The sequence below is a fragment of the Nuphar pumila genome, chromosome 11 (genome assembly GCF_984573655.1).
Source record: "Nuphar pumila chromosome 11, dmNupPumi1.hap1.1, whole genome shotgun sequence".
NCBI lineage: Eukaryota > Viridiplantae > Streptophyta > Magnoliopsida > Nymphaeales > Nymphaeaceae > Nuphar > Nuphar pumila.
This window is the reverse complement of record NC_143259.1, coordinates 12,851,334-12,866,339: the sequence shown is the minus strand read 5'-3', so window position 1 is coordinate 12,866,339 and position 15,006 is coordinate 12,851,334. Positions and strand designations below refer to the sequence as shown.

At 40.2% G+C, this 15,006-nt stretch overlaps 2 protein-coding genes across 4 annotated transcripts; one reads left to right on the top strand and one right to left on the bottom strand.

Moving 5' to 3' along the window:
* The first annotated feature begins 1,039 nt into the window (after positions 1-1,039).
* LOC149822011 (vacuolar-processing enzyme-like) lies at positions 1,040-5,230 on the top strand. Its single transcript, XM_089980206.1, has 8 exons — positions 1,040-1,258; positions 1,553-1,717; positions 1,924-2,080; positions 2,261-2,546; positions 4,015-4,063; positions 4,139-4,348; positions 4,558-4,764; positions 5,072-5,230. The coding sequence occupies exons 1-8, from the start codon at positions 1,040-1,042 to the stop codon at positions 5,228-5,230; spliced, it is 1,452 nt and encodes a 483-aa protein (XP_089836332.1).
* A 2,340-nt stretch (positions 5,231-7,570) lies between these two features.
* LOC149822010 (mediator of RNA polymerase II transcription subunit 7a-like) lies at positions 7,571-14,154 on the bottom strand. Of its 3 annotated transcripts, none has more exons than XM_089980872.1 (5): positions 14,007-14,154; positions 13,742-13,811; positions 9,990-10,156; positions 9,841-9,914; positions 7,571-7,849 (listed from the first exon to the last, which is right to left on the bottom strand). In XM_089980872.1, the coding sequence occupies exons 1-5, from the start codon at positions 14,145-14,147 to the stop codon at positions 7,783-7,785; spliced, it is 519 nt and encodes a 172-aa protein (XP_089836998.1). In that variant the 5' UTR covers positions 14,148-14,154; the 3' UTR covers positions 7,571-7,782. The 3 variants fall into 3 exon arrangements, with proteins under 3 accessions (XP_089836998.1, XP_089837000.1, XP_089836999.1); XM_089980874.1 differs by lacking the exon at positions 7,571-7,849 and adding an exon at positions 8,162-8,554; XM_089980873.1 differs by lacking the exon at positions 7,571-7,849 and adding an exon at positions 8,162-8,486.
* Between the last annotated feature and the right edge of the window lie 852 nt (positions 14,155-15,006).

The following is a 15,006-nucleotide window of genomic DNA, read 5'->3' as shown; positions in this document are numbered from 1 at the left end:
CCACCGGAAATTCACTCTCCCCCTATTGCACTCCATAGTTTTCATCGCCTGTCCAAGTTTGAACTTTTTGAGATTTGACGGTGGACTTGCTAATAAAATCAAAGTGTATGAATCATTGAATTCGATACACATCTTACAACCAATCATATTACCAGGACCAGATTGAAATGTGTGTCAGGTGGGGTACAAGTGACATACCTTTTCCTTAATACTAACATCTAGGGCTAGTAAACGGTCTGAACTAGACCAGCTTGAAGTGTTCAAGCTTGACTCATACTTGTGGCAAGCTAAGTCGAGTTCGAGCTCATAATCAACCCGAGTTAAACCAACTGAGTTCAAGTTGACTTGTTTATAGAAAATAAAATATATAGTTTTAGAGCTGGAAGTAATAGGGTTATAAAATAATACATGTCAAATATATCAAAAATACATTTCTTACTATCTAACTGGCTGACACGAGTCGAACCGAGGTAAGTACCTACAGTTAATATTCAGCTTGTTTAGCCTATTTTACAAGTTTGAACAAGCTCTTTATGAGCCAAACATCTCGTTTCCCGGCCCTAGTTACTTCATCCATATCGAGAACCAACCGTATCACTATCGCACTCGCAGGATCCAACAGACTATAAATATGGGTCGTCTCGGATCAGGTCCAACGCATTGAAAGTTTTAGAAAGAAACAAACTTCAGCATCCCACACCGTCACCATTTGCATCAATTAGAAATCTTATAAATACTGTACAAAGGTATGTCTCCAAGAAATCTAATAAGGGTGGTTGCTTCCCCAACTTTCCCTCTCGAAGCGTGAAGGAAGCGGATCCAGAGGTACCAAAAGCAGTGGGTCCCTACATGACGACCATTGAATACAAAAAACTTCCTGGCATGTTCCACAAGTTTTCGCTCTGCGTGCATCACTCTCCTTTTGCCTCCTTGCATGCGATGTGGCAGGCCATTCTGCAACCCCCTATATATACCAACATTGGCTCCTTCGGTCCTAGTATCATACTATACACCAGCAGTCTCTCTCTCTCCACACACCATGAGAGACCCTTGCTCAAGCCTCTGCCTCTTGGTTTTGATGGTGGTCTCTTTGTCTCTGGTGGCAGGGGTGAGGGCCAGGGGTAGAGCCCATGGGTTAGGGGGCACAACCCTTAGGATGCCATGGGAGAAAGAAGATCATGACTCGGATGATGTTGTTGGGACTAGGTGGGCCGTCCTGGTGGCTGGGTCTAATGGCTATTACAACTATCGACACCAGGTTGGTTGGGCTCTCATTTGAGATGTTAGTGTGAGTCTTGAGGGTTTGTGTTGTTGGTGGTCACGAGTCCTTTCAGATATGCAAGCCTTTATGATGGTGTACATGAACCAGTTTTCCTGATCCTTGACCTAGACTTGATTCGAGCCTGGTTTACTTTTTTTGTGCAACTCATGGTGAATCATCAAGGTTGGCTGGATCCAGTGGTTCTGACCATTGACCTACTTCAAACTTTCATTACCATCTTGCATTTTGATTTTGACAACCACAGTTGAGAAATTGTTCATGTTTATGCAGGCTGATGTGTGCCATGCTTACCGATTGCTTAGAAAAGGTGGGTTGAAGGAGAAGCACATTGTGGTGTTCATGTATGATGACATTGCCTACAATCCACAGAACCCAAGGAAGGGTGTCATCATAAACCATCCAAAAGGCCGAGATGTGTACGCTGGTGTCCCCAAGGTGATCCCCCCAACCAATCTGAATCAACCAAGTCTTCAGTATATTCAGCTGAACTCAGTCTGCCCCAATTGGTCATTGGGGGAATGTTGTTGTTTTACAGTTTTACTTATCTTGTTGGTAACAGTTTATATAATCATTTCGTGTCCCTAGCTAACTGATTAGAATTAGAAGCTAAATCATTCCTATGCTTCTTTTCCTTTGTCTAGGACTACACCGGGAAACATGTGAACACCAAGAACTTGTATGCTGTCCTTCTGGGAAATAAAACTGCACTTGATGGTGGGAGTGGGAAAGTTGTCAAAAGCAAGCCCAATGATCATATCTTCATATACTACTCTGACCATGGTGGCCCTGGCGTACTTGGTTTGTAAAATATTCTTGTACAACAAAACCAACTCTTAATAAGAGAGAGAGAGAGAGAGAGAGAGAGAGAGAGAGAGAGAGAGAGAGAGAGAGAGAGAGAGAGAGAGAGAGAGAGAGAGATTTAACAAAGTTTTCAATATATTTTTTTCATCTTCTTAGCAAAGTTTGAAACACATGCAGGAATGCCCAACATGCCGTTCCTTTATGCTGGCGATTTTATAAACGTTCTGAAACAAATGCACCAGTCTGGGCGGTACAAAGAGATGGTGATATACGTTGAGGCTTGTGAGAGTGGGAGCATCTTCCAAGGTCTGTTGCCCAAGGATCTTAATATATATGTGACCACTGCATCAAATGCAGAAGAGAGCAGTTATGGGACGTATTGTCCTGGTATGAGTCCTGCCCCTCCTACGGAGTACACCACCTGCTTGGGAGATCTCTACAGTGTTTCTTGGATGGAAGACAGGTTTGCTCTGTTATTATTGTTCTGTTACCAATGCAAATCCCAATTTATTAAGTTCTTTTTCTTCAACTTTTTAGCTTTCTTTCCGTTGCTTGGAAGCCACCTTGATAGTGTTGTGCATGAGAAAAATGGCGACTTTTAGGGGATGCGCGGACGGTCGTGACACTTTTGAAAAAGCGTTCTTCTGAGATGCTTTTTCGTGTCCGGGGTAGTTCCACCCTCCCTCCTGGAACAGAGCAAGACAGGACATCTTGGACACATTGCGAAAAGAAAAAAAGAAAACCAAAAAAGGTGGTGTCCGCCGTCCTTGTCCAGGGCTGTCTGAGGACAGGACAGGGGGGAGATCTCCATGCATACAACCTGAGCACCTTTCCATTGCACAGAGCAATTATTAGAATGGAATACCGTGTTTGCATGCAAGGAATTGGTTGCCAGTGTCATACGCTTCGGAGTCCAAAAATGGTTTCCTTTTTCATATCCAATGCCCAAACATGTACCTCATCTCATGTAGAGAAATGGGATAAGTTGAGGAAATGCAACTTTGAACTGCAACCAATAGGTTGTTGCATCCAAGCGCCCCTTAGTTGTTGTTCGCTTGCGCTTGCATCTTTAATGGTAAGGTCGTGGTCCTAATCTAGCCATTTGGTTTCATTAACAAGGTGTTGACATAATTGTTGGCTAAAATAGTGCATGTCGGGTGTACAGTAACTGCACCTTAAATTTTTTTACTGTGAAATGCCTCTAGACCTGGTTTAGTCTTGTTTAGGGGTGGCAATCGGGTCGGGTTGGCGGGTTGGCGTGTCAGCATACCTCAACCCGAACCCGACCCGTTTATTAAACGGGTCAGCTGTGTCAAACATGAACCCGACCCGTTTAATAAACGGGTAACCCGACACGACCCGCCAACCCATTTAATAAATGGGTTGGGTCGGGTAAACGGGTTTTCAGGTTCGCGGGTCAGGTTGGCGGGTTGACGGATCGGGTTGGCAGGTAGTCAGGTTGGCGGGTCGGGTTGACGGGTTGGCGGGTCGGGTTGGCGGGTCGGGTTGACCCACCCGCCTAACCCGTTTATTAAACGGGTCAGCCGGGTTGGCGGGTTGGCATACCCCCAACCCGAACCCGACCTGTTTAATAAACGGGTTACGTGGGTCGACCCGTTTATTAAACGGGTTGGCTTAAGCCCAACCCGAACCCGCCTAAGAGGCGGGTTGGCGGGTCGTGTCAGAAATTGCCACCCCTAGTCTTGTTATCATCTTGAATCAGGTCTGGACTCTTGTAGAAATGCCCAAACCACGCTCAGGTCCAACTGTCCAAGTGTGCTTGATATACTGTCTACTGAGCTCTATGGACTAGCCAGCAGTTCAGCCTCATTGGGTTAAGACTCAAGCTGTATTCCTATCCTTTGGGTTCCTAGTTAGTGTACTACCACATAATATAGGTTCATGTATGCTGAAAGATTTTTGGTCTGCAGTGAAACTCACAACCTAAAGAAGGAGACTCTCAAGCAACAATATTTGAAGGTACACAATCAAATTCTTTTACTAGAATTGTTATGGAGGGACCCATTGAATTGAGAATGGCATTTGTTGCTACAGGTGAAGAATAGAACTTCGGGCCAGGGCACCTATAGCATGGGTTCGCATGTCATGCAGTATGGTAACAAAAACATGGTGGCCCAGAAGTTATATCTGTATCAGGGTTATGACCCTGCAAACGCCAATGCCACTGAAAATGGTTTGGAGCAGCACGACCTAATGGAGGCTGTCAACCAAAGAGACGCTGATCTGATTTTCTTGTGGCAAAAGGTGTTTTTTAGTTATTATTAATTTGTCTATTTTTGTTTATGCTAGTTGACTTATTTAGTAGATGACTAGTTATCGATAAGCAGAGTAGTAGCTTGTCTTTAATTTCTCGAGCTATAATGTTACAGATACTTTGGTTTTAGTTTATGCATTTTAGACTCTCCCTCTTCTCTCTCATATGAATGCTTTGCCGTGGTTGTTCAATGGAACAGTATATGCGTGCCAAAGAAGGGTCCGCAGAGAAGGAAACAATACACAAGGAAATGGCAGAGGTGATGACACACCGAATTCATGTTGACAGGAGTGTGCAGGTCATAGGCCATCTTCTCTTTGGCAAGGAGGTTGCTCCTAATCTCCTCAACATCATCAGATCACTTGATCAACCATTAGTTGATGATTGGGATTGCCTGAAATCACTGGTAACCCAATCCCGTTAACCTTTGTGCTTACTCATAGCATTGAATCCATTGGCATGCATTGTTTTGTTTTCATGTAGCTAGACTTTGATGGTATCTTCATATGCTTATTTATTGTTAAGAAATGTGCCTCCTATGATATATTGATGCATCTTGGGGCTCTCATAAACCAAAACCACATTGACACGCACGGCTCTAATAGACATGAAAAATGATAAGAGATGCTATTTCCTTTAAAATTAATGCCTTCTGAAAGGTGTTCATTATTCTTCATTGAATGCAATTTGATGTTTGTGGTTCTTGTTTGCAGGTTGAAGTTTATGAAAAGGAATGTGGAGCCCTGGGTCAATATGGTATGAAGCACATGAGGGTGTTTGCAAATGTATGCAACCAAGGAGTGCCCATGGATGTAATAAGAGCAACATGTGTGGAGGCTTGCACCACCTTGTCCAGCCTCTTGACCCATTAAGGGTCTTTTAGTACATAAGGGCAGCATGTGTGAGGGTGTACCACCTTGCCTCAACCTTTACTCCTTGCTCTTTATTAGGTACATTCTTGTAAGCAAGGAGCTTTGTTATGGCATATGGCTCCTTACATGTTACCACATATAAATATAAAAAGAATATAACGATGTAAGAAATATTGTGGCATATATAATACATGTTTGATCCTTCCCACATATTTGATGGACCGTGATGTGCATATTGAGGGAAGGAAATCCTAGGGCAATAGGACTTTTGGATGCCCAACAAAAGGTATCATTCATAAAACTTTGTTTGGTAAATTGGACGAACGAGATAATATAAACCACCACCTTAACATAAGAAATCAGTTAAATGATGATTCACGATAGTAATTTAGGCACTGTTTGGGAGTTGGATTTGATAGGGAAATGTGGATTCACTGAAGCTCCCACCCGCTTTGCTGTTTAGGGACCGAGATTTGGGAGACGGTTTCTGTCGTCCCATTTCAAAACATCCTCACTTGGCTGTAGTTAGTTGACAACTCCACTCCCATCACCCCTTTCATCTCTGCTCCAACACTGAGCTCCCAAACAGAGCCTTATATGCATCCTGATTCCTTTTTTTTTTGTGAAAGGCAAGTTGGGGTTAGTCCGACCCCTATCAGTTATAAAATGATAACATTGGGATTTGAACTTGCAACGTCCCAGCACAAGGTGACGTGCACTAGCTGCTCGTACCAGACAAGCGAGCCCCCTTTCGGTGTTGTTATGCATCCTGATTCCTTACTAACGTATGTCCGTATAAAAATTTGATTTCTATTTTAGGGCTTCGTCACAAGCTCATAAGAATTCAGGAAACTGTTTTCTTACACACAAAATCTCATTTGGCGTACGCTTGGAAGCAAGAAAAGATTTCATAGGAAAATATAAGTTTTGATATGGTAAGTTTTTTAAAAGAATTTTTTTTGCTTGTTTGAGTAGTATGAGAAAAACGGGCTGGAAAAGTATGTGTTTATTTGTTTGTGCATGGATTTTTTTTTTCTAAAATATTGCCTGATGAAAGTATCACTCGAGACAAACCTGATATTCTGTTGCATTGTTTAACTGATCATGGATTAAGTTGGAAAAAAACTTGGAAAATCATGCGTGAATCAGTTGAAAAAAAAATATGAAAAGGTTATAAAGAATAGTTTGATTCTTGAGGAATTTCTTTTTAATCATGAATTTTTTTAGCAAATCAGTAAAAAAGAGTGAAGCGGAGTCATCTCGACAGATGAAATCCCTCACAGAAGCATTTGATGGAACAAATGACGTGCATTGTTGGATACAAATGAGAGAATAAAGAAAAACAATTCAAATCTCCATCCACCGACCTTCCATCCTCCATCTCGGTTACGCCCTACATTTGACAGGTCAGAGAAAATAAGAGAGAGAGAGAGAGAGAGAGAGAGAGAGAGAGAGAGAGAGTTGGGTGGTCAGAACTCATCGGGGCTCAGGCAGCATCACCGGAGTTTGGACGACGATGCTAGGGTTGTTTATCTCGCCATGGAACCTGTGGTTAGAGGAAGAAGAGGGAGCCTCTCATTGGGTTGTTAGGTTGCAGAAAATGACACTGGAGAGAGAGAGAGAGAGAGAGAGAGAGAGAGAGAGAGAGAGAGAGAGAGAGAGAGAGGTGTTAAAAACATTTCAATAGAAAAGATTCCTCCACAATGTTTCCTATAAAAAAACTGATACTGTTTTTAAAATTTTCGTATCAAAATTCTCTCGTTTGACAGTAACAAAAACCTACCTTTTAGTTTCTAACTTTTTCTCACTTTCAAACGTGCCCTTGTAGTTTCACCTCTCGGCAGATATTCTAGAAAGAATCTCACGTTTTCTAAGAAGGCATTTCAAATCTGAACTTTTCACTGAACTTAGGGTCGCTGTCCCTCCTGTGGCTCACCTCTCGACCCCAGTGAGTCAACTTGCTTCGGCATAACGCAAGGTGTGACACCTGTGGGTATGGAACCTTGATTGTCTGCTTAGCAGCCAAGCCCTCCTTTCACTGCGCCAAACCCCTTGGGGCTGTGGGTGACACCTGTGGGAATAGAACCTCGCCCATCCGCTTAGCAGCCAAAGCCTCCATTCACTGCACCAAACCCCTTGGGGCGTGAGAAACAGATTGGTATGAACAAAATACAGTAACCCGCCTAATTTTGCTTGAACAGTTCATTGTGAGCCTTATCAATAAATGGCTTCCTCAAGCCAAGCCGCCTATCAGATAAGTGAGTGTAAAAGACAACTTCGGTTATTATGAGCCACAGAGAGTGGGTCGGGTGCTCGAGTTGAGCATGCATGAATGCCTGATGGCCAAAAAGACACGTTCAGTATGTTGATTCTCAATTTTATAATTCATTGTTAGAAGGATTCATGCCATTATACAGAGTTTGCCTATGGTCGCTGCCTCGTGTTGATGCTGCATTTCTCTTTTTAGCTTACACATCAACCAGATCATGCATCACCATTTCTCTCTGGGCCAATTTCTCAAAAGCAGAGGAAATGCGCGACCAGTGAATGCTTCAAGGTTTGCGACCACCAAGGGTTTCAAGAGATTCTTTCAGAATTTGTTGCGCTTCCATCCTCCTCCTACGCAACCAGAGAAACAGCTTAAAGTCATAACAGAGTTTTAGAGTGACAAAACAATAACACTGTATCCCGAAAGATACATGAAAAATCTCACCCTAAGCACTTCGGGACTCATTTCTTAGCATTTCAACAATACATATACACTACTAGCATAAATCAACGAGTGGAAGGACCATAATAAAGAGAGGTACATTAAGGTGGCCTGCAAGTTGCTAACAGAAGATATGTTGGCAGTTAATTCAAAATTTTCAATAGTAACTCCGGGAAACATCAACAGTTGCCTATTCAAGAGGCACTAATTATTTCGAAAACTTTAAAGACACAAGAAATAGTCTATCATATATTAATACGCCAAGTTCATACAAACTAGTTTCATACAACAAGACCATAGTCCAGAGTTATCTATCATCTTGGGCCTCTTCACACCCTTAGCTTTGTCCAGATTCAATTAGTAACAATAACATCAGCAAAATTATAGGTGAGAGCACCAACAAGCAGGCTTACTGAGATCTACTGGGTCTATCCTAACACAACAGTGTGAAGATCAAAAGCATGCCACCCACAAAATGACTGAGAGAAGCATCAAGGATTGGAAACAATCTTTTAGCTCGGAAACATCTGTCCTCAAATTGCAGCTCTGTAAGGCACATTGGTAGAAAGCCTCTCAGTTTGGATGGATAAAACCAGGCTGGAGCCCCTTAAACCCTTGTTAACAGGAAGATACAAACTCAACTATCAATATTGCAATAAAATTTTCCGCAAGATACTGCGTTTTTTTTCACTTGAGTCGCATTTCACAGAATCACTCTAAATTTGCAATTTAATAAGACTTATCAACTATCCGGGGGACAATTTCATAATCTCTCAAAAATATACATCAAGTGGAGATACAATCACATGCTTTTTTCCAATATCCACAGTGAATGCATTGGTGAAGTCAACTAAGAGAAAGATTACAGTTAGGGGTGTCAACGGGTCGGATTTGGTTCGGACTCAGGTGGAACCAGACTAGGCCCCGATTTTAGGGTATGGTATCGGGTCCAGGCCCGGGTCTAATCAGACCCACTATAAGAGAAACCATACCTGGATCCGATAAGAACTACATGAACCAGACCCAGGCTATACCCAGTAAAATAATATTTTTTTCATTTTTACATTGAAAATTTGCAGGTCTTAATCGAAACTCGGGCCGGGCCCAGGTCTGGTATAAAATTTCACAAACTATACCTGGCTCCATGTATTAATCGGAACTTCGGGTCTTTTTATTTATCACCATACCTGGACCCAATCCATTGACACCCCTAATTATAGTTACATGGATAGCTCTGAACAATGAGATGACCTGAAATCACCAGGTTGCAGTCTATTATGGTTTGATTAGCAGATTCGGCAGTAACATGGAGATTGAGTTTTTGTATCTGATTTGCCATGAATGAGAGTATCTAGAATCATTTTCAAGAAAGAAAAGAAAAACCTTATTTATGCACCAAATTATATATGAATATCGAAAGATACGCACACATATAGACACACAGAGGCACAGTGCCAAACCATATAAACTTATTGAATTGGGCATTTTTTATTTGGACTAGCAAATCTCCATTATGACACATGGATATACCACAGATACATGATATGGATAGAACTGTACTAACAGTGAATTGCCAAGTCAATACCTAAGATACTTTGAAAAGTACTGTAGAGGAAAAATAGAAATTAACATAAAACTCAAACTTGTTACAAGAATGCAGAAAAGTTATGACATTTCTAATTGATCATGTTTAACACGTTCAGCCATGACAATGGAATGTAAGCAGACACTGGTACATGGGACTAACTGCTTAATATCAAACACTAAACAAGGATAACTGGTTCAGATGACTGAATGTTACACCAAGCAGGCGTCAGTGCAAAACCAAGTTAAACTTTTTGGGTGCTATTGATTACCATGACAAAATCAACTAGATTATGCATGGACAAAAACAACAAACCTCTTAATATCATCCACTGCCTTCTTGCGCTGCTGTATCTGCCGTTCTAGTATGTGTATTAGTGTTGCCCTGGCCTGCAGGAGATCAAGTCTGTAGTAAGAGAACTTCGAATAGAAATATGCAAATATTCTTCAGAAGAGCATCAAAACCTGGTGAGGGCGCAGAGAATTGAGGAGATGATGCAGGTTTTTAAAGATAAGAGATATTTCCTCTACTCTTCGTGCATACTGAGATGGCCTTTCAATAAGTACATCTGCAAGCTCCAAAATATGGAGTTGCAGCTCTCTGTTAAGTTTTCTCAATTCCTTTTTGTAATCTGTGTAGGACAAAAACACAGGAAAATAATCATCAATACAAAATAAAAGGATGAAAAATCATTCATGTAATGTGTTTGACACAAAAAAAGAGTAAATTAATGGCATATGCAGCAAGAACTGGTTTATAATAAGCCCTTAACCATAATCTCTTATGAACATTAATCAATCAATTTAGTAGAAATGGTAGTCTGCATGCAAAAACATACATAATTACTGGTTACCAAAAGTGGTGGTCCTGAGAAGGCCGTCCTCTATATCCAGGCATAAATTGCTTTCAATTGTCCCTGTGACATAACACATTCTTGTCCTCTTCACCTTTTTCACATAATAATATCGCCACTTACACACGATCTGTGTTCCGTGTCTGGTTAAAGGTCTCTAACTAATCTTACAACTTCATAGAAAATAGGGTATGGAAGTGTAACTGTGATTATTCAACTAAAAATCTGGACCTTAATGCTTGTGTTACTATGCTACGCAGTGTTATGAAAAGCGTTGAGGCGTAGCGAGGCGCTCCACCAAAAACTGAGGCGAGGCATAAAGCGTAAGCCTCAAATTTTTTTTTGAAAACTTTAAAAAATATCTAAAAATATAAATAAAAAAAATGCTTTATTGATGAAGCAACAACCAATAAGAAATAGAAAATCTCAAATAAATACTAAAAAATATGAGATTAACATATAAAAGTAACTAAGAAACTGATTATATAACTGAAAAATATCTGAAAACTAATTATATAACTGAAAAATATAACTTCTTCTTCAAAAATCTCGAATAAATACTAAAAAATATGAAATTAACATATAAAAGTAACTAAGAAACTGATTATATAACGAAAAATATCTGAAAACTAATTATATAACTGAAAAATATCTAAAAACTAATTATATAACTGAAAAACTTCTTCTGAAAAATATACTATAACTTCTTCTTCTTCTTCTTAAACCAATTATATAATTGAAAAACTTCTTCTTCTGAAAAATATAATACTTTTTTCATGCCTCAAGCTGCGCCTTGAGGCGCAGAGGGCCTTGCCTCAAGGCACGCTTTTAACAACATTGATGCTACGACTGTCAGACGAAGGAATGAATGAGATGTCAACTATTCCTAGCTGAAGTCCCATGACAAGCACATAGGATGTATGGATATAGAAAAAGCCTAAATATAAAGTGTCCTCATCAATGTTGTAAGTATCATACAATAGGTACGATAAGTATCGTAAACATGACCTAACTGAATAAGATACGAGTGTGTATAGTATCGGTATCGGTTGTATCATATGATACAATCTTGTATCGTACCGTATCGTACGATATGTGTCAGGTACACTTTAAAAGGGCCGAAACTCGACTTTTTTAATTTTGCATTTTAAAGACCTCAATAGGACCGATTCTCTCATTTGTGTAGAGGCCTTTAGAGGAGAACCCATGAACCCTAAGAGGCATGAAAGTGACTTGGGGGCCGATTTGTGCGCAAGGGAGAGGGCTTTTGCGAATTTCCCAGATAAGAGTACATTTTCATCATTTTTTCACTCAAGGGAGTGGGCAAAGGTAACAAATCTATATTCTTTGCTTTCCATTGAATTTTTTTGGGAAAGATGACATCAAATGATCCATCATGACAATGGGGCACTCAAGTAGTGAGTGAAAACCAATTAAAAATCGAGTGCAACTATTGCCATCATATTGTTTCGGGTGGTAACTCTCGGTTGAAGCATCATTTACCTGAGACACATCATAAAGTTGCCCCCTGAATGTTAAGAGATTTGTCGGATGTCATGAAATGACAACGCCAATAATTATTCACTAGTCTGAGAGAAAAAAAGACAAGAAAAAGATATGAATGAGGCAAAAATGGGGTATGCGCAGCCCTGAGAGGATGTGTATGACGAATATGAGCTCCCTACTTCTGATCCTAGAAGCCCTAACATAACATTAGGAGAAGAAGAATAAGATAATGATGATGATGATTGAGGTTATATTTTCAAAAAACTTGGTTATTTAACACTTAAGTGTTCATAAACTTGGTTATTTTATTTTTGTTTATTTAATATGAAAGTATGAGTTTTGTGGCATGTTCTTAATTGCAAGATATTTAATATTTTGCATTGTTCTTGTAAGATATGAATGCAATATTATCTATATTAGTTGATGTTTTATGATGTCATATGCAACTCTTAGAGACAAATGCTTCATATGTGATTTTATAGTTATAATTTGTACAAATCATCATTGTTTCAAGTGTTATATTTTTTTTTAAGAATTTTTGCTATTTTTTTCTGATTTTCTTTATTTTTTTGGAATTTTTAAATTTTTTTATTAAAAATTATGATTTTTTTATGATACTCTACTATACTTATCTATCTTTGGGCCCGAACGATATGTGTAACGATACGCTACTTACAACCTTGGTCCTCATAACATGGCTCACATTCCAAACACTTAACTACATGAGGTAGATAATGCCTTCTTGAGCAAAGATCCTTTTGATCTATGTCATGGGGACTCGGCCAACTGGGTGCTGCACCCACGTCGACTTGACGCGATGTGGGTGCGGCACCCGGTGCGGTCAACCTGACCCTGGGTGTGGTCAACGCACCCAAGGTCATTTATGTCCAACTTTTGGACTTTATATATATATATATATATATATATATATATATATATATATATATATATAGAGAGAGAGAGAGAGAGAGAGAGAGAGAGAGAGAGAGAGAGAGAGAGAGAGAGAGATTTTGCCGCACCCCCGCACCCAAGTTTTTTGAAAGTGCCGCACCCCCGCACCCGCACCCATGTGACATAGCTTTTGATCATGTCTTTAGAGTATATGTGACATATACAGACGGTTCCTGTAGACTGCGTGGGAGGATAATCCCAAAATTGAGAAAGTTTAGATGAACCACAACTCTTGTTGGTACAAGTAGAGATAAAGGAGTTACTCCATGTTATACACCCAATTTCTTTTCATCACATCATCACGTCTACCATGATTGGTGCTAATTGAGAATGTTCACGTGAACAATGAAAGTGGTTGGAAGCCTGTATGATCATTGAGTGTCCGATACAAAAGGTCTGACTTTGCTTGCCAACTATTGTGTGGTCTTGCATGAGCAGCACATTTTTCTTACATTAGGGTCAAGGAGCCCAGTGCAGAATGTAATGTTACATTGTGAATAGCTGTGTGCATGAGAACCTTTATTTGATTACATAAGCAATTTTTTACTTGGATACAACCTATGCCAAGTAGCATAATTTTTGCTAGAACATGAAACAATATCAAGTTAAATAACCCAACACAAGTGGCAACCACATGTTCTGCACAATCATGAAATTAACAGAAGACTCATCAATACAATTTTTTTTCCAAAATTATCTGGGCTGAGCAATTGTAGACATACAGAATAAGGCCATCAAATACAATTTTCATCAATTTCCTCATGGAATGACATACTTAGTACCTATAAATTTAGCAAGTCTGAGCTTGTACATCTAAACAAACACATTCAAACTTGAGAAATAACTAAATCACAATGACCAACTATAACTTTTTGCTCGCAGTAGTAAAAGAGACAAAGAAAGTACCTATGTTGGGACCTTTTGGGTACAGCTGACGAACCCCTTGATCTTCCAAACTTGGGAGTATCTCATCGGTCTACTCCAACAAAATCCAAAGCAGGGTAATCCATAAGCAAACAAACCGAACATGGTATCTTGTATATCGAAAATTTAACCACCAATAACCAATTGAGCAAGGAAAAAAATAAAAAGATCATGGTATTGTTTCCAAACTTCCCACAAGAAATCAGCAGGGAGCGAAAAAACCAAGTTGGGGATCTGGAAAAAGTACCGTGTAGTTGGCACCGTAGAGGGTGTAGGTGCCCTCAATGGGATGAGGGGGTTCAGGGGCGGAGATGGGGTTTTGAAGGTAGTCCTTGTAGAGACGGTAGAAAGGGGGCGGTGGGGGGTATGCTGATGATGTAGCGGACATCTTCCTACCTCCTGCTTATCTGTGACAATCAAACGCGTGATGGGTGATCAATTCTTGATGTATTTAGCAGACCCATTTGCGTACCGACAACAAATCTTTTTTTTTTTTCTGAAATGGGTTAGGCAGACCCCTAACAGTTATATACAACTATACCATGGGGTTTGAACCTGCAACGTCCCAACATAAGGTGACGTGTAAGAGCTGCTCCTACCAGACAAGCGGAGACCGGAGACCCCGTTGGTACCCACTCCATATGTGTGTGTGTGTGTGAGAGAGAGAACTGAGTAATGGCCAAATATGTATTCAGTTAGGTCAGTCAACAGATTGGGTTTGGATTGGATCATGGTCATCCAAATCCAGGCTCAGGAGTAAGGACTAACGGAATGAGGGAGTCAGATTCAACATCAGGTTCATGTCCGGTCGGGTTAGAATCTGCCAGACCAAACCCGAATCTGAATTTGCAGTAAAGATACCAGCCTACCATCTCCTACCGGGATCCGGTCATCCTTGATTGACGTCATATTTATTTCTATAAACACTTTTTTTGTTATATTTACATGCAGAAACCACCTTCAGGGTCATAGACCTAACCGCTCCGGCTGGCTCTGCTTGCGGTGCTTACGATCATTGTCCGAACAACGTAAAACTATCTGGACTTACCCCTTGCTCCCAAAGACTAAACACTTTTAGGATTGCATCTTTGCATATTACTTCGATTAAATCTGACCCAATAGCCCACAAGGGTTTTGTACATCTTGTGATGATGACCAATTTTTATTTTATTTTTTGAAAACTAATTTAGTTTTCTTTTTTGAAAGGCAAACACAGCGGAAGGTTTTTTTCTTTAAAACCCTTTTTC

Coding starts and splice junctions, on each gene's coding strand:
- LOC149822011 (XM_089980206.1), top strand. CDS start 1,040: ATGAGAGACCCTTGCTCAAGCCTCTGCCTCTTGGTTTTGATGGTGGTC. Junction 1,718..1,923: donor TGTACGCTGGTGTCCCCAAG/GTGATCCCCCCA, acceptor TCCTTTGTCTAG/GACTACACCGGGAAACATGT. Junction 4,064..4,138: donor TCAAGCAACAATATTTGAAG/GTACACAATCAA, acceptor TTGTTGCTACAG/GTGAAGAATAGAACTTCGGG.
- LOC149822010 (XM_089980872.1), bottom strand. CDS start 14,147: ATGTCCGCTACATCATCAGCATACCCCCCACCGCCCCCTTTCTACCGT. Junction 13,812..14,006: donor TCTACGGTGCCAACTACACG/GTACTTTTTCCA, acceptor TTGTTGGAGTAG/ACCGATGAGATACTCCCAAG. Junction 10,157..13,741: donor CCCAAAAGGTCCCAACATAG/GTACTTTCTTTG, acceptor TGTCCTACACAG/ATTACAAAAAGGAATTGAGA.